The sequence below is a fragment of the Chlorocebus sabaeus genome, chromosome 10 (genome assembly GCF_047675955.1).
Source record: "Chlorocebus sabaeus isolate Y175 chromosome 10, mChlSab1.0.hap1, whole genome shotgun sequence".
Taxonomy (NCBI): Eukaryota; Metazoa; Chordata; class Mammalia; order Primates; family Cercopithecidae; genus Chlorocebus; species Chlorocebus sabaeus.
In genome coordinates this window covers 67,017,584-67,041,212 of record NC_132913.1, presented here as the reverse complement: position 1 = coordinate 67,041,212, position 23,629 = coordinate 67,017,584, and the positions used below count along the sequence as shown (strand labels likewise).

General features: G+C 36.1%; 1 protein-coding gene across 3 annotated transcripts in view; it reads left to right on the top strand.

Annotated features, from left to right (window-relative positions):
* The window catches only part of ZNF385B (zinc finger protein 385B), a 415,712-nt gene that overhangs the window by 103,071 nt on the left and 289,012 nt on the right, over positions 1-23,629 (top strand). Inside the window, exon 1 of one of the 3 annotated variants that reach the window (XM_038000631.2) lies at positions 6,117-6,332. The exons of the other annotated variants lie outside the window; for them this stretch is intronic. Coding sequence (XP_037856559.1) covers positions 6,308-6,332 — 25 coding nt within the window. The 5' untranslated portion in view covers positions 6,117-6,307. Of the gene's footprint in view, positions 1-6,116; positions 6,333-23,629 lie in introns of those variants that run through there. 3 annotated transcript variants of the gene reach the window in all.

The window sequence follows — 23,629 nt, the reverse complement described above, 5'->3', positions numbered from 1 at the left end:
TCACATCAGTCTGTGGCATTCTCTTATAGGAGCAGCAATGGCCTAAGACACAATGCCAGCTCAAATTTAAGGGGTGGAAAAATACGCTCTGCCTCTTGATTCAAGAAGTGGCATCTTTTATTTGGCCTTAGAAATTTTAAACTGAGCTTGAGTAGATTTTAAAGTCAGGATGCTTGGGATGGGGGAGAAGATAAGGGTGATAAAACCTGGGTATTTTGCAGCAGGAAGTGGAGTAGTAGTTTGGACGTGGGAATAGACAGTGGGATAGGAAAATGGGTTGTCAGTTGCAGTGTTATATATAATTTTATTTTATTTTTTTGGCTGCTATAGTCTGTGCTGTTCTTTGACACCCCCAGGATCCTCAGTTATTGTTTCTCCCCTCCCGCTTAAGGATTTGTTAATGTCATTCCTATTCTACATTCAAGAAACAGTTATTGGTATTAAATGGTTTCTGGGGTCAGAACACTAATGATAGATATTATAACTCTTAAAATATGTGTGTGGGGTTTTAAATATATAGGCCAGATTTATCACATTGTATCTCATGCATATTTAAAATGTTAAATTTATCCTCAAATGTATTTTCCCAGACATGTTTGAAGAACTTTAAAAATTAAACTTGAAAACACGATACCAAGAATTACCACAAGATGGTGCCATGAGTATATTGAAAGTATGATAGTTTCTTCATTCCTTTGCCCACATCAACATTCTGATGCAACTTATTAGTGAGTAAGGAAAGCAAAGACATACCACACCAAGGAGTGAGGATGTGTGGACATGCATGTGGGGGCAAGAGCATGCTCATTTGATAGACTTTCTGAGCACCTTGTATGCGTTAGGCAGAATGTATAGGGGAGACATGGCAGGGGTTGGGGAGGTTGGGTGTTTGGAAGGGGGAAGAGCAAGAGAGATCTTTCTTTAGTTTTCAGGAATAAAAATTACTACTTAAATATATTAATATTGCTCTATGTCTGGAAAAGTCTCCGTTTTAAGAAATATTAGGAATGAACATAAATGTTAAATGATGCAACCTTAGGTTTGTATGACAGATTTAGAGATAAGGCTAGAATTCATTAGTACGATAATGATTTTACCTTTTCAGTAGAAACACACATAGTTTTAAATGCTTGCTTTTACTTAATTTTTGATGAATCAATTTGCCATTTATCATTCAACCAAGAAATCTGACTCTGCAAAATATAATTACCGTGGTGAATGTAACAAATCATTGAGTTTCTGTCAGTAAGTGCACTAGATAAGTAAATCATTTCAGTGTGAGGTAGGTGGGTTAAATTATTTACAATATACTTATTTCTTTAAACCTCTTAATTAGTAAGTTCAGAAAATTCCTTTCATAGAATAATTATTATACAATCCATGTATCGGATAGAGCCCATATGACTTATGGTTTTTAATGAAGGGACAGACTTAGAGAGGGAAAAGGCCTTGGTCAAAATATGTCAAATTGCACCTTTGAAAACAGGGCATCTGCTTTTCTTTGTGTATGTCCCAGGTCCTTATAAGAACACTCAGGAATTGTCTCTTACTTGTAGTACTTCAGACCCAGTGATGATACATATAGTAGAAGGAATACTGATACACTTTTCTGATTCGTTGTCTTACTCAGAATTGATCACTGTTTAGTTTCCAAGTATTTTACAAAATCCTGACTCTATTTTTCAAAGCAAGGATAAGAGTTGGTACCCTTTATCTGTTCTCCCCAGATAAATTTAATTGAGATTGATATTGTAGGGCTTATTGAGATTGAAGTTCCTTGGGAATGAGAGTAGAGAAATTTGGAAATAGGATCAAGTCTCAAAGTTACAATTCTAACCACTTCCTGCCGCACAAATGCTTTGAATTTGAGACGGAGCTCTAGCCATCTTCAATGGTGTCAGAAATCTAAAACTATACCTGACGTAGACTTGAAAAAGTCATTATAGAACGTCTCCATATTCTGTACTTGTGGTTAAAAACTGTCAAACAAGGGTGTGGATTATACAAGGGTGTGAATTAAGTACAGAACTCTAAGGGATTGACACATAAAAGAGTTTGAATGGAACTTTGGTAAAATGGTTAAAAGGGGTGGTTGGCCCTTTTTTAGTGACGGACAGATTGTCTTTTTCTTAAAGAATGCTTTTGAATATAAACTTTTACATATTATATCTATTAAAAGATAAGAATTGCTTAACATCAAGTCTTGGTTTTTAGATTTTGAAAACCAAATACAGCTTTCAGTGTGGAAACTGAGTCTTAGACAATCACGGCAAGTGTTTACATGTCTGAGTGATTTAAATCATCAAAGGCGTATTTAAAACCTTGGTGTCTGCCTGGAATAGAAGTGTTACCCATTTTAAACTAATCTAGGGAGAAGGGTTTTCAGCAGTGAGCCAAGCCCAGTGGTAATTAGTGAGTTCAATTTCCACTGGGGGATGAATGTAGTTTCACCTGGACTGACCAACTTTCTTCTCACAGACATTTGACTTTCACATCTTAACAGTGTCACAGCCAAGGAGGCTGTTGGACAGTGTTCTGGGTCAGACATCCCTGTGGAATGTTACAGCTGACCGTGAGGTTGGTGTATGTCCTTGGCACTAAACAGTTTTTCTCGAGCTGTGAAACACATTTGCTCTTCTGATTACATGGAGTTTGGAGATGGTGGAAGGGCTGGATAATTGTACTTTTTAATGGGCCGAGTGTGCTGGCACTCACAAATAATGTTAACCCACTTCATTTAAAGAGCTTGTGCTCTGGTGAACCTGCAATCCAGAGACTCTTGTCCTGTAGACACTGGGTATTTATCTATTATTTTATGAACTTGACGTGAAATGTATAGGGAGCTTTTTTAAAAATCATAACCCTGAAGTGTTACTCATCTTCAGGATAGTAAGTTACTTTTAGAAGCTGCTATAACTCCATCAAACCATCAGGGCACCATTTTGGTTGCTAAAAAAGGAGAATTCACCGAATTATGTTGTATTGTCAAAAAAATAAATGCAGTTTCCTTCTTCACATAGAAAATGACTTTGTGATTGTATTCTAGATACTAAGAGCCACACTTTACAGTCTAGTTTGTTCAGTGAGTAGAAAGACCACCCTTCACATAAATGCCTCCTGGACACTTCCCCAGTGCAGATCCAGGCCCCAAAAGGCACCCAGGAAATGCTCTTTGAAGACTGAATGTTCTATAGACCCAAAGTCTTATCTTAAGTGTAGTGTCAATGCTCTGCTATATTGAAGTTCTTTAATGTGCTTAAAGAAAAGTATTTATTTGGGAAATGTAGTCATAAGAAAGACTCCAAGCAAATGCAATATATTATTCTTGTTTTTTGAGAACATTTGTTTTTAAAATGGATTTAAAAATTAAACAGTTGACTCTTGATGGCAGAAAATATTGCTACTTTTTTCTAAAACTGATTTTAAAGAACCTCTAATGCAAGTAGTTTATAGCATATACAAATAAAACAGAAATCTTTACTTCATAAGGCGAAGCTTATTTTTTTGTTTGTTTCTGACAGTACCACATGCACTGTATAACATTATGGATATTTTGCTTTTGGGTACAATGAGAAGAGGGTGAGATAACCAAATGTTTTGCCTCACTCTGAAGATACATTCATCCTTTTAAAATTTCCTTTTGAAAATTGAGGTAGGTTGCTAAAAAATATTTATGTCAAGTGCCTTTCACACTAGTGGGTATAGAGTTTAGGTGATCAATGAGTACTATTATTATTATTATGTTTGTTTGTTTGTTTGTTTTTGATTCAGTAATTCTGAGTGGCTTCTTCTTGCCTTTCTTTTCCATGTCCTAGTTTTTTCATCGTGCATTATTGCCACATTTCTGCTCTGCTTTGTGTCTCAGTCTTACTAGCACCTTCCCTCATGTTTTTGCCCATCCGTTAAAGTAACACTACCCTCCAAATTTCTTGCCTAAGCAAGAGAACACCTGCTTAGGTACCATTTCCCAATCCATAACTTCCTAGCAGTTTAAGTAAACATTTATACAGTCCACAGTCTCTTACCTGCAATTCCTGAAATCCAAGAAGCAATGAAAACTGGAAGATTTTGTAATTCATGTTGATGGGAAAACGTGACATGAACTAATGTGAACTTAAATTATAGCATTTATTTATCCCAATGAGTATGAATATGCACGTTTTGCTATAGAATGTTAATGTATCTGATTATAGAGTTGTTGTCCCAGACCTCAATGTGGCATTATATAACATCTGCCACTGGAGGCATTATATAATTCCTGGCATATGTAGAGTATTACCTTTCTAAAATCTGAAAACATTTGAATTCTGAAATGCATCAAGCACTAAGGGTTTTAGATAAAGGATTGGCCTATAATCAAATATCCCGGTTTAATTTTAAACTTTTATCTTATTACTAGGGAGCTTCTTGTGTGGTAATAATAAAAAGATTTTTAGGCATACAATCTGTCATAAACTATTCCTATGACTGTTTTCTAAGGAAAGTTTATGTGTGTGGTGGGTGAGCCAGAGAGGACAGAAGAGAAAGGACACTGAACAATCGCAAAGTCAGTGATGCCCAATGCTGTTTCTCATAATACATTCAAATGTTGCCCTAGGGGCTTCAGGAGACACAAAACAAATGGAATTCAGGTGGCAAAAGTGACTATGAGGGGCAAGTGTGTTCAACGGTGTACATATAGATATATGTACACACTTATGTGCATATCCACTCATGTGTCTAATCTGTCTCCAAGCAAGGGCATCTAACCAGCAGCCTGTAAGGAGTCAACTTTCTATATGGGGACATAGTGAGAATACCCGTGAGAGTGCTGTGTTTAATGTTGCTCCAGAATGCTGTGTTACGTAAATGTGTGCTGCTTAGGTTTACACGGATGTTTCATATTGTAGACACTTCTAAATGTGTCATCTCAGAGCTGGTAGGATTACTAGAACTGAACCCAGTCATTTATAGGAGGTCCTCAAATCAGGAATTGCCTTTACTGAATTCTAATTTGTTTGGCCTTCAGAGTCTCAATGAGAACCTAAAACCCTTTTTAAAAAATTGAATAGAACCTTAAATGTGTTGTCATGTTGCCTCCTAGGAATTTCTTCCAGTTTATTTTTGTGATTTCTAATAAACGTTTTATTTCTTTTTTGCTTTGCAGTTTGCATGCGCATATCAAAGCTGTATATTTTGTAATCTCAAATCACTGCTACTGCTTTCTGGGGTATATGTATTTCTGGGGTATATCTAATACTGCTTTCTGACCTTGTGTCTCCTAAAGATGATGTCCAGTAACTCTTGCATCTTATATTTTAGTAACAAAATAGGAAGGATGATAAAAAGCGAAGGTATAAATTTGGGGGTAGTTGGGATAAAAATACATGGGTTTAATAAACTATAGATTTTTCAAAATAATGAGCAAAGATTATAGTGTTAAAAATATCTGTCTTGCATGTTTATTGTTACACAGAATAGATTTAAATCTTTATTGTTTATGAAATTGTCTTAAGAGTAAAATTGATGGTATTTTGTCCTGCTGCTAGCATAGCATCGCACATTTTTAACTATCACCATTATTTTAATTTAGAGATGGGCACTTAGGAGTTAAAGGATGTTTGATTTGCCCTTTAATGGATATCTGTGTCAAATATATGGAATTATTTTTGTTATAATTGTAATAGTCTCCCGTGATTTCATTTGTCTAGAGCAAAGTCCCAAGAACCTACAGCTATTTTGATTTATGCAGCCTTTATAAGTCCTTATAATATAGACTACTGATTTCTTCCCTGTATCCTGCTCATTGTTGAAAAGCCAGAGCTATTTTTAACATTTACACAATTTCAATAGATGATTCTTCATTCCATGAGGTTTGGTGCTAAATCTGTGGAGACTTTCATAATCATATCCTTTTTGTGGTTTGCTTGAATTTGATCACAGTGGCTGATTTCATGCATTGATAATGAAGGCTTAGGTTGCCTGTTTCTCAGCATAAATCCACCTCAGACTTGTACGTTGACAGTGCTTCTGGTTTCAGCATGCATGGAGATATAGAATTGAAATTGCTCTGCTTTCTTTACAAATGACTCAGAGTGTGCTTGTCCTTCCCTAAAATGTTGCCAGCGTGTAAAGGATTTTCAATGAGCAGTGCAATAAGCCAGCAACTGGGAAGGCTTGGAGCGGCACTGATATAACGTGGTGCTGTCACACAGATAATCAGGGCTGGAGCCAAGTCTCGGTAGCGCTGTGCATTACCCTGGTCACATACTGGAAGTTTTGTTTATCTAACTTGGTTGCTCTCGAAGCTGGTGAGAGCCCTGCCAGGATGTGGAGTGGACTTCCTAGCAGAGGTGAGCATTTTTATTCTAAAACTTGGATGCTGGGGTCTGGGATGTCAGTAACAGATTCTTTCGTACGTTGTGCTGAATCCTGTGGAGTCATCAATTGTGTTTACCACATCGTACTGACACACCTGAAGGAGGAAAACCGAAGAGCAAAATATATGATTCTTTAATTTTGTTGCAAAGTAACTCCTTGAATGGGTGTGATAAGCAGCCCTTTCTTTCTGTGCTAGCTGTTTGCCGAGGACATCTTACCAGTAGGTGACTTCCTTTGCATTTTAAACATTCTGAACAAGTCAGTGATATTATGCAATTTGCTACCATTACTGAAAGAAGGTAATTAGCAGTGTTATTATGTGTTTCAGATGTATTTAAAAGGCTATAAACTAAGTGTACTTTGTAGAATCTTTGACATGAAAAACAGATAGGAGGAGACAAGTCATGCTTCGAGATAAGAAAGTAAGTGATGTGGATTACATACTGGAGTTGACACCTTGTTAAGCTCGACATTATTAATAATTAAAAGTTATGACCAGTCATGCACTGGAAAACCAACAGTAATTAATTTCTAGTGACGGTGTGCCGAATGAGAACGGGAGGAAATTAGCAGTATTTCTTCATGAAGTGTGTTTTTATTAGCTGAGATGTTTTAAAGGCAGCAGATTTTATCATTTAAATGTACATAAAGTACCTGCACTGACCTGGAGAGGTTAAATTACTAGGTCATCATTCTTGGAAAGGTTTGATGTAGGCTTGTAAGTGTATGGTATTTGAAAGCCAACTAGATAAGGGCAGGCACAAAGTTAGCCTCCAAGTAGATGGAGTGCAATTGCTTTGGCTTGGCTAAACTCTAATTCCTATGTTTCTAAGCATGAATGGAGTGTGAGGGTTATAATGTATTACATAGCGTTATGCTTATTAAGTGTCTGGTTAGTACATTAGGTTGGCAGGGGAATCTATTTTTCTTTGATTGGAAGCAGCTAGCATGGCACATGGGGTGTATGTGTGTATATGTGTATGTGTTTTTCCTGCTATATTTATTTGAGGCAGCTGTTTCACAGCTTTCAGCTTTGAAGTTATAGCTAAGTGTGTATTTGTTTGATAGAAGACTCGAGAACCTCTTTTACTGCCAGTACACGTAAAGCTTGGCTAAGCAGACGCATCAGGAGCAAACCATTTGTGTTCGCCAATCTGTCTCGGCAAGTCCCAGGGCCACTATCTTGCTAGAAGCCACGGTGTGCTTTGGAAAGCATGAAATTAGTTTTATACTGAGCACATGGTTTCTCATTTAGCAGCTCTTTTTATGGTAATGGTCAATTTATGGTTCACTGCCAGGATTTTGGTGTACTGTCAAAACTGATAGCTTCTGCTAAGGCGTCTCTATGAAGATTTAAAAAAAAAAGAAAAGTGGAGAGATGGGAAGAACCTAATTAGACCCTCAAGAATAGACTCTTACCTTCAACCTCATCTACTCTCTAGATGCATTGTCATTTCTCTCAAGTTCCTTTATATTGTTTAATCCAGGACCTATTAAAGTTGCTAATATCTGCCACTTTGTCCTTTGCTAACATGTGACATTGAAATAGTTATGTTCTGAAATGTGAAGTATTTATTTTTTGCAATACATTTGTAGAAAACCATTCTATTAATGTTGGCCATATTGTGCAATTCATCATTACACTTATCTGCTTGTCTAATCCTAGAGCACTGTTGGAGAGAGGGAAAGGCTTTAATACATCTTATAATTGATATAAGCTATTCATACTTAGTTGTACATGTATATGCTATGAGTAGGGTGAGTTAAATAATAGAATTAAAACAGCCTGTAGATACATTAGAAATTTGACCCAAAAAGTGCCTTCTTTCATGCAGTGGTCTCATTTAGAAAAGCAAAAGCTGTCAAATGCTAAAATGATACTAATATTAAATACAGTTTTTGTTTGTTTCCACAGAATAAAAATGAAATGCATTTGTCAATGTGCTAAGAATGCTTTCCTTAGCCTTCTCTTTCTATCAGAAGATAACCCTGGTTGAAAGTTGTGCTGGTCATAATGCATTTTGAAATAGAGGTGATCAAAATTACCAGGACGTTTAGTGGAGTGTTTATTTTTGTGCTGATTCTTTGCACTGTGGTAATGAATATGCAGGTGAATAGAGTACATATTGGGATGGTGCTAATATACTTTTTCCCTCATGTGGTCTTGACAGTGGAACTGAAAACACTTCATAAATCTTGAATTTCATGATTTTTTCTTGTTAATTATTAGATCTTTTCCTAGGTTAAGTGATTACACATGTAAAGAGTCAAGATAAAATGTTATTGAAATACAGGGTGTAATATGTGCCATTGTAATTAGAAAACAATTTTGTGTTTTTAGATGAAGCAAAATGTGAAACGTTTTTTTCTTCTGTTCTTTTGGGACTGTTATGTCACAAATCATCATCAGATTGTCAGAGGGACTCAATTTTAGATTTTGACTTACAAATAAATATCTTGTATTTATTAGTTCCCCAAAGCCCATGAAACAAATTGGATTCGTGGGTTGAGAATTAGAAAGTTAGAGGGCATTGACATTTTCTCCTTGAAATTCCTGATGACGTAACATGTTTAGTAAATGAAAACCTTTTTAAAAAAGTTTTAGAATGTTAGAATTCTCTTAGAATGGTGACATTTGTCATATTACCTAGAGCATAGGACATTCACTCAGAGGAAATAAGGGATTAATTCGGCATATCTGCCTGAAGTCTTAGTAGCAATTTCTCCTTCAGAAGTAGTAGGATTTAGGAAATCGTGAGGATATAAATCTCAGTGATTTGCCTGCATCTTTTCACTTTTGTGTTAAGGTATAGCATCTTCAGTTGTTCTTCAGCAGATTTTAAAAATGATTAGTTACAAAAAATAGCAGATATAAACCTGTTTTAGCTGAGAAACATGATTGCAAAATGAAAGTACTATTCCAATTTGGCTTTCCTGATTGTATACATCCAACAATAATTTGGGCAATTTATAGAGTTTGTAGTTTCTTTTGAGGTATATTGCTAAGATGAGTATACTTTAGTTGAGAAAGTGGCTTCTTACCTTAAAGCTTCATTTACTTTCAGTCTTTTCCCTTACTTTTTTTCCTACTTCCTATTAATAAATTAGGAACATCAAGTTTTAGGGTTTCCAGATTTAGCACATAAAAATATAGAACTCTGAGTTAAATTTGAATTTTAGCTAAAACAATAAATAATATTTTTAGTATATATCCAATGCAATATTTAAGACATACTCAATATTGAAAATTGTTAGTTGTTTAGCCGAAATTCAACTTGGACTAAGTGTCCTGTATTTCATCTGGAAACTCTACCTACTTTCTAAATAAGAAAGTGAGTCTCCAGTAATGGCCTAGAAAATTGGTTTTACCAATGCCAAAATGGAGGCTCCACATGCCTGTAAAAGTGATCAGTTTTAACTGTTAGGGTGGATGTCTGAAAACTCCTAGGGAAAGAAAGTTGCTATCTGAGAAACTTAAGATGGTGTCAAGAAATAAAGGACGGATGGAATCTAAATTACAAATGATAAATGAACGCCTCCTACAATTACTAGTATAATAAAGGCAGCACATTAAATAAGTGTCAGTAACATTTTGAATAAATAATGAGTATTATACAATTAATTTCTAATCGTCATCCCTTGTCAACTAGAATATTTTCGGGATTTTCCTTCCTTAGCAGGTTTGAGACACTTACAAATTCATTTTGTTTTGTTGTAGTTAAGATGCATAATGACAAGTGCCTCTCTCAATGCCTTCTCTCCTACCCGTTCATCTGGCCTTTATTTAAATATTTGTTACCCTTTTGATTTTAGGACTTAGTTCTGACTGCCACCTGCTAGATTTCTCAGAGAGGCAGAGTAACTTGCAAACTTGACCTGGAAGAAAATCTATGGGATCCTTTAATTATTCAATTTACCATAGCTGAATAAAATAGAATAGATACAATATTTATTATGTACCTACTGTGTCCCTCCTATGATGTCAAAATATTTATAGGTAGGTTTTTACTGAATTCTTGTAACAACTTTATAACATATTAATGTAATATTAATTGTACACATGCTGTTTATCAAAACTCCATTCCCAGACCCAAGCTATCCCAATTTTAACCACACTGAAACAGAGCAGAATGTTCCATTCCTGGATCTGAATGTACTCTTAGATATGGGACAACTTCCCTGTGGAATAAAGGGGTCCTTTTCTGAGAGTCTTCATGTCACTTCAGGCTATATTGCAAAATCCCCTTTGCCCACTCAGCTTCTGTATTACCTTTCTTCTCTTTTCTCACTTCCTAATATTCCCCTCCTCCTTTTTGTTAATATCCTTAACAGTCAAAAGTAGACATCAGTGTATAATTTGATTCTCAAAATGAGAAAAAAAATCATAGAAGTGAACCACATGTACCATAACAGAATGTGCTATTAGGAGAACCTACAGTTGATTAATAAATAATATGAACATGTTTGGAATAATTTCTTAAACCTAACCTTTTTGTTTCCAGTCTAAAATGCCACCTCAGTTCTCTGTCAGTTATGCAACATTCAGACCAGGAACCTGTTTTGAGCCTGAGTTGATCAATTGAATGTGAGTGTCATTAACCCAAGTTTTGGAAATGAATTAAGTCTACCATCCCAAGAAAGTACTTCTTACTAAACCATATCTTCTTTGAATTAAATGTTACTCCCACCAAATGATCTAGTTCGTTTTTCAGTGTCTATTGCCCTAGCAGATAAATTCCTATTTTCTTCCCTTTTTTTCTTGTCTGTTAACACTATACCCTTATTTCAATCTGATCATTTTAAATCTCCCAATATATTTTTCACCTCCACTCATCAATCTGTTTCCCACTTTTGCCAAGTCATAAACATTATTGTGTTATGCATTACTTCTTCTACTAGTTTAAACTGATATTGGTTGGTTGCCTTTTCTTGTATTTAAACTATGCTCTTTAGGAAAAGATTCTGATTTGTTTTTACCTTAAATACTCTACTCCGGTCCCCATATTGGCATCAATGTCCTCCTACTTACTTCAGTCCTATTTGGTTGTGTGACATGTTTGTTATGGCAAAATACCAATGTGAATCCATAATCTAAATTTCAATCCCTAAAGATCTTCCGACATTTGTCCTCAAATTTTTGGAAAAGGTGCTGAACGGTAAGTTAAAGTTCTTAATTTGAAGGACTCTATTTCTTTTAATTTCTTAAAACGTGATACTGGTCAATAGCTATCTTTTCTTGGCAAATGACAATTGAATGATAAAAAGATGCCTCCCCCAGGGAATACCTCGCCTGTCAGAGATGAGGAGCCCTCTGTCCCTGACTTCTTCCAGGAACTCTGCAATGCCACTGAGACATTTAGCAAATCATCTTTTTGCTCACATTTCAAATTTGGTGTGTGAATTTCACTTGGAGATCTTTGGTATTGCTAGTTTTCTATTTCTCTGATTCATTTTCCGTTAGTGGTGTTTTTTAAGCAGATAATGGAAGAAATGACTTTATATCTAGAACTTTCCCTTCCTTCCAGCAAGTGAAAGGGAAATGTCTTTACTCAGAATTCTTGGGGGGTGCTGGGAAAGGGCAGGCTACATTTTAAAGAAATTTCAAAATATCCAGGAGTAAGCAGATTTAGAAATGAATCTGCAAGGACTTCTTTTTTTCTGACATTTTTCCATACTTTCTGTGTTTTTATTATTACACAATGGGTAATAGTATAGTTATAATAAATTAGTTAACTCAGTCTAGGAGCTTTTGGATTTTGTGTAATTTAAGTACATAGCCACTTTTGTGTGATTTAATAAGGTGAGTAAGCAATGAATACCACTCCGGCAGTAGTTAGAAATCCTGTAATGGGCTGTGAGTCATGCTTTAATTGGGGTAAGGAGAAAATGGGTATGGCTTGGAAATGATCTCTGATGGTTATCACTTGCTTCAGCTACAACTCATTTGACCAGCAATAAACGAAAGTTTGACTAAGCTATACTGATACTCCAGGGTTGGTCGGTTTTCTGCCAGCCACCATGTTCATACGATAACACAAACTAATAAAATCTGGTGAAAAGCATGTTTAAGGTAAACCTACAATAAAGCTAAACTCCATCTAAGCTGTAAAAAGCTTCAACTGAAGTAAAATAAACTACAAAAGTGACTTTAACACCCTGAAAACACGATAGCTAAGACTCAAACTGGGATTAGATACCCCACTATGCTTAGTTCTAAACCCAAATAGTTCAACCAACAAAACTCTTCATCAGAGTACTATAAGCAACAGCTTAAGACTCAAAAGACTTGGTGGTGCTTTATATCTCTCTAGAGGAGCCTGTTCCATGATTGATAAACCCCGAGGTAACTCACTGTCTCTTACCACTCAGCCTGTGTATCGCATCAGATCAGCTCTCCAGCTGCAAATATTATCATTGACCTTTTAAAATGGAGTGGATGCAATAAATGGTGTATAATGAGACTTCATAATAGGAATGAGAGTTGACTTTCAAGCTAACTATATGCAAGACGTTTTATACGTATAAACTCATTTAATCTTTACAACAATCCTATGGGTAAGCATTAGGGAAACTGAAGTACAGAGAGATTAAGGTAGTTCCCAAAGTCATCTAGCTAGCTCAGCTGAGATTTGAATTTGCAGTGGGGGTGGGATCCATGATTTTAACCAGTGCTCTAGACTAGTTCTCTGTGAGACATTTAACGAAGTCTTGTGGCTGGGCTAGGTGGCTAACGCCTGTAATCCCAGCACTTTGGGAGGCCGAGGCAGGCGGATCACGAGGTCAGGAGATTGAGACCATCCTAGCTAACACGGTGAAACCTCGTCTCTACTAAAAATACAAAAAATTAGCCAGGCGTGTTGGCGTACACCTGTAGTCCCAGCTACTAGGGAGGCTGAGGCAGGAGAATGGCGTGAACCCGGGAGACGGAGCTTGCAGTGAGCCGAGATCGCACCACTGTACTCCAGCCTGGGCAACAGAGGCAACTCCATCTCAAAAACAAACAAACAAAAAACCACCAAAATATTTGTTGATATTATTTTGTGAACAAAATAGAAAACTCTGGACTGAATGACAGTGTAATTTCGTGGATTTGTAACTGGTTGAATATCTATACCTAAAATCTACCTGGCCAATATTAACTGAAGGGAAGGCTCCAGGACTCTGCAGTGACTTGGTGAGAACATTCATGACTTAGCCATTAAATCTGTAGATGTTATCAAACTGGGATAATACATATATAGGAAGACACAATTGATGTAAATCCTGAGCCACCTCCCACACTAAGTAAATTAGAATGTCTGTGGCTGCTATCTGGGAATCAATATTTTTAAAGCTCCCATTGTGATTCTAATGTGCAGCCTCAGTTAAAACAACTATTCTAGAAAAGTGGCCCAACTCCAACATGATCAGTTTCAACTAACAGTAAGTGGACGAAGTAGTGAAAAACGATGTAGGAATATTGATAAAATGTAAACTCATAAATACGAGTCAAAAGCATGATATGATTGCTTCACACAATCTTAATGATCTCTTAGATGGGAATTGTAGAAACAGAGTCTCTATAACAATGAAGGTTGGAGTCCTGCTCTTTGCTCAACTGGGCAGAGCATGCCTGGAGTTTGGGTGAAATGCAGAGGAGGGCTTTAGATGTTTTCATATGAAGGTGACCAGCCTGGTCAAGTTGTACTGAGTACCTTATCAAGGGGAAGAGATTATTAGGGGACTTATTTTATGTAACATTTGAATTATAGTTTTTTCAATAAAGCTTTTGGGTAAAATTAATGTCAGTAGACCGAGTTTTCAGGAAGAAAGATTTTTGCTTGATATAAAGAACTTCCCAATAGAGCAGTCTGAAGATGAAGGGATTCCGTTTGTTGGACATGGTACAGATCCCTCATTGGCGTTACTGAAGCAAAAGGCAGATTGTGACTTAGGCATATGATAAAGGAAGTTTAAGGGTTGGATAGATCGTTAAAGTGGATGATCTTCTAACTTCAGACTCTATGATTATATGAGCATGTTAAATTTCAAAGACAATGCATGAGTGACCATTTGTTCATTACATTAGTTCTGCATTCAGGAGAAGCAGTGGAGCAGAGGGGTTATGGAACAGTTTCTGAGGCATTCTAAGTGCAGTTCCACCACAACTTAGCTTGTGATTATGGACAAATTACTTCACTTTCCAAGTCTCAGTTTCCTTATCTGTAAAACAAGACTAATAATAGGCTCAATTTTATTTGTTGCAAAGTGAGATTAATACATATAAAGTGAGATTAAGTGAGAATAATATATCTAAAGGTTTTTGCATAGCAAGTGGAGAGAACATGGCGGGAATATGATGTAATCAGAAATTATCCTAGTAAAAGTTGTGGGGTTGCAATTGAATTTATGATTTGGCGTGTGGTAAAGTACTCAATAAATTCTGCTGTTGTTATTTTCAGATTCTTTTTTCGATTATAGCTGTCTTAATAAAAATTAGGATCTGAAAGATAAAACCTAAAACAGGTAGATATTGATGGGAGATATGGAGCTGGATTACAGGAGACACAAGTTAAATGGCACAACATGTGAGGCTTTGAGTAGGTGGGGGCCACATAAAGAATGGGCCTGGGCAGGAAAAAAAAGGGAGTTTCTGAAAGGGAATTGAGGAACTTTTTTGCTTTTAACTCTTTACCCATTTCCAACTATTATTTCATTTGATCCTTACTAAAACTCTGAGAAATAGAGAAAAGTAACATTTTCTCATTATACTGATAATAAACAAGCATCATCAAAAAGGTAAGTGACTTGCTGAAGACAGGAGAACTAGAAGTTAAACCTAGACCTCTCGAACCCCACACCCCCACTCAACAGCTTTCATAGGTCACACCAACTTCAACCCAGTTCCCTGTGCAACCCAGCTTGAATGTTTGCATTTGAATGACAACTTAACAGTAGAGACTATAAACAATGTGATGAGGTGCGGAAATGAAGGCAAGATGTGAAAAGAGAATAGCATTAGTGAGTTGCTTTTCCTCCAGTATAAAGTTTTGTTTTGTTTTGTTTTGTTTTTTTGGAGACATAATCTCGCTCTGTGGCCAGGCTGGAGTGCAGTGGTGTGATCTCTGCTCACTGCAACTTCCACTTCTCGGGTTCAAGTGATTCTCCTGCCTCAGCCTCCTGAGTAGCTGGGACTACAGGTGCCCACTGTCATGCCCAGCTAATTTTTTGTATTATAGTAGAGATGGGGTTTCACCATGTTGCCCAGGCTGGTCTCAAACTCCTGAGGTCAGGTAATCCACATGCCTGGGCCTCCCAAAGTGCTGGGATTACAGGCGTGAGCCACCGCGCCTGGCCTTAGTCTAAACTTTTAAAGTGTTTCTATTGATTGGAAGACAGCATTTAAAGAAGTCTGGAATGATGATTAAAAACTCAAGAAGTAGGCTTACCAGTCAATGATGTTAATGTTGTTATCACAGTTTATCATGTCTGAGTACTGAAAGGGCTTTCTGTGTAAAATAATTAACTATCCTTGACACATCTCATGCTAAAGGGCAAAATTCTTTAGCATGGCATAGCAAATCCAATAGTTAATAAGAATCACCATAGAGTAAAAGTTTAATGGTCCAATGAGTTGAGGGAGGACCAAGGACAGGGGATAAAGTTTGTGCTTTGATTTGTCATTCAAAATAAGAGCTAAAAAATATCTGCAAAATTGATAGAGAAACAAAATCCTATTATTTATTTTTTAGACAAAGTTGTAAGCCCCCCAAACAAATATCAAATAAGATGGAGAGTTTTATAAATTATTCTGCCTACTCTTATTTTAATAAATATAGATGAGTAAGTAAAATAGTCTTTCACCTAATCAGAACCTATAATTATTAGCTGTAATTGTCACAATCATGGTTCTTGCTGACGAAGGTATTTATTTTTCTTTTTCACATTTAAATATATTTACATAAAAATAATAAAATAAGGTATATTTAAGGAACAGGTTTTTTTAATCCATAGCCACTTTTACACTCAGACATTATACATATTCTATTATTGTACTTATACTGTGTATTATTTATTTTACAATATCTTTCTCACCTATTAATCTATGAGTACTTTGAGGACAGGGTCTATGTCTTGGTTCTCAATATAATACCTGGCATATGATAATAAGTGATAGACTTAAAATGTTGACTAAAGGATAGAACACTTGAATATAGGATCTGTGAATACTTGTGCAGAACTCAATGCTTTATTTGATATTGCTGTTCATAAAAATATTCATTCTTCAAGTAAAACAAAACAAATATGCTATTTTTCTTACCTATCAGATGGATAAGATCAAACCATATGGTAGCACAATGAGCTACCTGGTGTGTGGGCATGGGGCACTCTCATGCATTGTTGTATGGAATATGAATTGGTTTATTTAATATTTGCAGAGCAATGTGGTAATAACTATTAAAACTTAAAAGGTATATCTCTTTTGACCCAGCAATTTCACTACCAGATTTAGTTAACAGATGTACTTGCATATGTATACAAAGACACATAAAATATTAAATTTCCTTGCATGTCTGTATATACATATACATAAAGATTTTATTGCAATGTTATTTGTAGTAGAAAAATATAGGAAAAATACTCAGCAATAGATGATAATTATGGTTCACCCTTGCCATGTGATATGCAGTATACATATTGTTTGTGTAAAAGATAGGTGTGTATATTTGCATGTGTGTATGTATGTATATACATATGTATGGGGGAAGGAGGAGGGGATCAGGAAAAAGAAGAAAAGAATGAATTTATTTCATGGGAGACTGGGGACTGGGTTAAAGGTAGAATTACTTTAAACTGTATACTCTGTGCTGTTAGAAGTAGACATATTTAACTATTATACTCTTGTACTTTTAAATTTTTTAACATACACATGGCTTACTTCAAGAATAACAAATATATTCATATTTAAAAGAAGGTAACAGATGAAAGAAGCAGAGGGGAAATGAAAGGAATATGATGTGATCAAAAGTTATCACGGAAAAAGCTTGTAAAAATTGCTAGATGATGACTTTATGGTTTCTAGTCACAGTTAATGGATGGGAAAAGCTATAGAGGAGAATTCATCCCGCTGGGTAACTGGATGATGATCCAGCCTGTTGTCCTTGTCCTCCTAAGTGTATGTTGCCTAGAAGGTCAAGACAAAAAGCTGGTGCTCGGTCAAGTCCTGAGCAGGAGTTGCATTGATCCTCTATGATTATTTCTGGTATCCAGGCTTAGCCTAATTGATAATTCATGTTTACCTTCCATACTTACTGGAAACAACTCTGCAAGAATTCATGATTGTACATAGTCATCTGAGTGTCCTTACCTCAAAACTTCTACTTTTCTTACTTTTGAGTGTCTGTGTAAAACATTAAGGGTCTTGGGGAATTTCAGCTTTGTGTTGGAAATAAAACTTTTCAAGGTAGCTCAATGCAAGTCACACCACCATATTAAAAAATAAAGGAAGAATGGCCAAAACCACATTAAAATAATAATAAAGCATACCTTAAATCTGCAAATGTGATGAGATTCGATGCTGCACTGAACTTACCCTGTTGTTTTTTAATCTCATACATTTAGTTCTCTGTTTGAGAAACTCATAACACGGGGTGATCTTACCTTTGGGGTTGTAATACAGAGTCATGATGAGATGATGGACATTTTATGATGAATTCTCTTGCTTCTAGGGGTTTATGCTGAGTTAGAATGTTAATTTAACTTATTCCTTTTGTTTAATAAGCTCAAAATCCCAGCTGAGCCCAAATGGGAGTGATTTTATCTTATATTCAACATCAACTTGCAGAACTGAAGCATGAAAGGTTTGATTAATATTATGATCAGCTGACTATTGATTAACTAGATATTTTCCTTCTGTCTTCTAATCGGTCTAAATTGGGCTGGACTGCTGCTCTTTGAAATATGTTCTTCTTTGCATTTCAAGATGATGTTACTGGATTTTCACCAAGTCATACATACCCTTTTCCTGTTATGATCAGCTGCATAATTGCTGGCATTTATGTATTTCCTACAGAGGACTAAGGGTATGGTTAGTGTTTGTGAATCCATAGAGCCAACTGGACAACAGAAAAGCCGTGATATTAGTCTCAGCACCATCCTCTAAATTGGCTGAGCTAACGGGACAAAATCAGTTGACCTAATGCTAAAATTCTTTGAATTTCCATCCTTCTTTGCCTCATGAAAAATGACAGCAGAAACAGAGCAGGGAAAGATGCTTCATTAAACCCCTACTGTGAGACAGTTTAATAGGTTCAGAGACTATAATCTCAAACTATAAAGGCTGAACATTTGTGTCAAAAAGAGACAGATCTTAATCCAAAAAAGTTTCTTTCCTTTGCTAGGCATTCTTTCTTTATGTACAGATTAGTGCCAAATGGTAGTCTGTTTGTGTCATGCCTAGAGGGTGTGGTGGCTGTGAGGGACTGTCAAGAAACAAGAGTTGGCAAAGCAGGCAAGTTGGTTGCAGAGGGCCTGGTGTGCACATTTCTGGTAGTCTTCTCAGCTCTGGCCACATGTTAGAATCAGTTGGGAAACTTTTATTTGTTTGTTTGTTTATTTTAGAAACAGGGTCTTGCTATGGTGTCCAGGTGGGAGTGCCGTGGCACAATCGCAGCTCACTGCTTCCTTGAACTCCCGGGCTCAAATGATCCTCTCACCCCAGTCTCCTGAGTAGCTGGGAATACAGGCATGAGGCACCACTTCTGGCAGGAGATTTTTAAACAATACCATGCCCACGCACCACCCTGATCAATTAAATCAGAATTGCTGGCATGGGTTATTAAGAGCACCTCAGTTTGTTCTAAAGTTACCTTTGAGAATCACTGGTTAAAGGGGTTGGTTTGTGCTCTGCAGTGCAGGTGCTGTAGAGTTTTTGAAAGAAGCACCACAAATGAATTGATTGTGAAGAAACGGTTACAAGTAAATTAAGAAAGTACAAATGGCAAAGATTTTGTGACTTGGTGTCAGGCAGCCACAGGTTCCAACACTGACCCTGACTCTTACTATCTGTATGGGACAGTTCTCTTACCTCTCTAAACTCAGTTTTCTCATTTGTAAAATGTACCCCATCCAGTAGGTATGATAATCAAATGAAGTTACATATGCCACAGAATATAGCACAATGCTTAGAAACATGGTAATTGTGGGAAAAAGTAAAAGCAGAGGTACACCTTTCTAAGTTTGAAATCTTGGCTACCTCTTTTTACAAAATGGAAATGGTACTAGCCAAATCTGAACATACAGGTTGAAACCAAATGTATACATATTTTGCTTGAAGAAATAGTTGCATTTTGGTCAGGTAAATGCATATTTTCAAAGCCTTAATCTATGTTAACAAGTGACTTTTATGATAAAGTCTGAGTTATATTTTGATAGTGTTTAGTAAAAAGGGGAAAAAAGGTCCCAATAAACTCAGTTTATAACTTTTGTTGCCTTAGAGTATGCTGGTCATTATGGACAATCAGTGTGGGCAAAGACTCTTTCAAATTTAATTATACTTTTGATTTTAGGCTGCTTCTCCTCTATCCTGTTACCATTCTATTTCTCTTTGTATCATAATTTTTCTGTTACTTCACACTAAGCTGCCTGTATATATATTTCTTTCTAAATTGTTCATTCATTCATTCATATGATCATTCAATATCATTTATTGAGCTTAACTTTTGTACTAAATTATCAGTATAGAAGTAGTACATAATTTGCAAATTGACTTTATTGCAATAATTGATTTGGCAGTTAATTAGTGGCTTTGAAGCATTTTCTCGTACATTTACTATTTTAAATTAAGTATAGACTTCCAAGCCAGCTAAGGATAGAGGAAGAATCTTGCAGAAAAAAGTAGTGCACAATTTCCATAGGAAGAACTAAAGTTTATACTACTAATAGAAAGTAATGAAGAAATGGGAACAGGAGATAGAACCTAAGAATTCAAGGTATATATTGAAATGTTCCTATTATGGTGAGGTCAACATTTAACTCCTTTTCTAGAATTATATTACATGGAAGAATATCTTCTCGAAGACCAGAAGAATGAGAGAAGAGTCAACTTAAAGTTCTTTACAGGTGGTGGTAGTACGATTTGTCATTGAAATGAGACACTTTTAAGAGTTATTAATGATTAAGCCAAGACCCAGGCATAAACTTAGTGTTACCTTATGCTGGAATGTGTGGTCACTCTAAGCAGGCGTGTAATCAATCTTAAAATTGTCCCAATGCAGTGTTAAATAGATAGAGTGGGAGTCCAGATATATTTGGATTTAACAATTTAGAATTAACAACTAAAGCAATCCTACCCTGGGGATACTATGGTGTATTAGTCTGTTTTTGCAATGCTATAAAGACATACTTGAGACTGGGTAATTTATAAAGAAAAGAGGTTTAATTGACTCACAGTTCCACATGGCTGGGAAGGCCTCAGGAAACTTGCAATTATGGCGGAAGGGGAAGCAGTTACATCTTACATGGTGGCAGGCGAGAGAGAGTGTGTGAAGGAACTGTCAAATAGTTATAAACCATCAGATCTTATGCGAATTCACTCACTATCATGAGAACAGCATGGGGGAAACTGCCCCCATGATCCAATCACTTCCCACCAGATTTCTCCCTTGACACATCTGGATTATGGGGATTTCAGTTCGAGATGAGATTTGTGTGGGGACACAGAGCCCAACCATATCATATGGTATTTAATCTTCTGCCTTCCTGAAAACTAATAGTAATGTGACCCTTGGAATATTTACAAAATTGGTGAAGATGAGTGCTTCATATAAGCATTATGTAACTTGAAATGTAAGAACAAGACCAGGCAAGAAACTACAAGTTAATAATATATCTCTAAACTTGAAAATGCAAGGTTTACCCTTTTGATTTTCACTCTGATTTTGTCCCTGTGGTCTTGAAACTTCTAAGAGGTTTACGTCTGTTTACAAATTCTGTTTTTCTAACACCATTTTGCACTCAGAAGATTCTGTTTCCTTGGAATTTACTACTAGATTGGGTCCACCTCCAGCTGTCTCAAATTGTGTTTAATCACCAGGAAAGTTCTGTTGATTGTCAATGATGTTTGCTTGATTAATTCAGCTCTAACTGTGTTTCCTTTTTACCTGTGTCTTTCAGCATGTCCTAGAAAATTAAATGTTTCCTTTTGGGATTTTCAGGGAACTTGAACTAAAAAGAAAGTTAATTTCCTTTTTTTTGTTTGAAAGTAGAAGAATATTTTCATTAGTTTTCTTTAATCTAGTTTTGACTTTAGAGTAAATATTTTATGTGAACTAAATTTTCTTTGAAGCCATGTTTTTACTTTACTATGTCATTAGAATTTGGTCTATTCTTTGGCTAATACTCTAAAGCATAATATACTTGAATCTTTTTAAAAGAAATTACTTTGGGAGTTGGATTTAAGAAAAATTTAAAAAGTACTTGTGCTACCTGAGTTTTTAATAATTTTCAGTAGTTCCCTGACTTAATCTTTTATCAAGAATTCATAATGGGCTTTAAAGTTATAAATATATAAAATGGAATGGCGTTTTCTGACTAATATTTTCCTGTTTATTTCTATTACTCATTCTTTTTTATTATTATTATACTTTAAGTTCTAGCATGCACAACCTGCAGGTTTGTTATATATGTATACGTGTGCCATGTTGGTGTGCTGCAACCATTAACTCGTCATTTACATTAGGTATATCTCCTAATGCTATCCCTCCCCCTGCTCTCCACCCCATGACAAGCCCTGGTGTGTGATGTTCCCCTTCTTGTGTCCAAGCATTCTCATTGTTCAATTCCCACCTATGAGTGAGAACATGCGGTGTTTGCTTTTTTGTCCTTGCGATGATTTACTGAGAATGATGGTTTCCAGCTTCATCCATGTCCCTACAAAGGACATGAACTCATCTTTTTCTGTAGCTGCATAGTGTTCCATGGTGTATATGTGCCACATTTTCTTAATCAAGTCTGTCATTGATGGACATTTGGGTTGGTTCCAAGTCTTTGCTATTGTGAATAGTGCCGCAATAAACATATGTCCGCAAGTGTCTTTATAGCAGCATGATTTATAATCCTTTGGTTATGTACCCAGTAATGGGATGGCTGGGTCAAATGGTATTTCTAGTTCTAGATCCTTGAGGAATCACCACACTGTCTTCCACAGTAGTTGAACTAGTTTACAGTCCCACCAATAGTGTAAAAGTGTTCCTATTTCTCCACATCCTCTCCAGCACCTGTTGTTTCCTGAATTTTTAATGATCACTATTCTAACTGGTGTGAGATGGTATCTCATTGTAGTTTTGATTTGCGTTTCTCTGTCTAAAACACCAAAAGCAATGGCAGCAAAAGCCAAAATTGACAAATGGGATCTAATTAAACTAAAGAGCTTCTGCACAGCAAAATAAACTACCATCAGAGTGAACAGGCAACCTACAGAATGGGAGAAAATTTTTACAATCTACTCATCTGACAAAGGGCTAATATCCAGAATCTACAAAGAACTCAAACAAACTTACAAGAAAAAAATAAACAACCCCATCAAAAAGTGGGCGAAGGATATGAACAGACACTTCTCAAAAGAAGACATTTATGCAGCCAACAGACACATGAAAAAATGTTCATCATCACTGGCCATCAGAAAAATACTCATTCTTTAGTGTTGTTTTCTTCCTGTCCCAAAGTCTTCCCTAAAGATTAGAGTTTGCAAACCAGTATTAAAGATTTTTTGATGACATCAGTCCTTTGGGAAGAGAGTGCTAGATATTGGGACTAGCTAATAGTAAATTTAAAATCAAAGTTTTAAAAATATATTTCATATATAACAATGCTGTTATATTTTGGGCTAAAAAACTTAGCTGTGGGAAACAAAAATTTTCAAGACCCCAAATCCACAAATGTGTATTTTTCACACTCACTGCTCTCTTCCATATAAAAGAGGTCATGGTGTGGTGGAAAGAACACCAGATCAGAGTTGGGTTTTCCGGAGTCTTATCTTGAGGCTGCTACCAATGGATTTTGATACCTTAAGTAAGTCACGTAGTTATGTGGGTTTTAAAGTCCTCATCTCCAAAACAAGGAATTCAGAGTAATTTTTTTTAGCATCCTTTAAGAACTACTTATGCTGGAAAATTCTAAGGAAACTTTTTATGTGATTTCGTAGGTGCTTGAAGTTCGACTGCACTCGCAGTTTAAAAAAAGAGAAGAAAATGGGTAATGTTTTTTATTTTCCCCAGAATTAGCTGTTCTA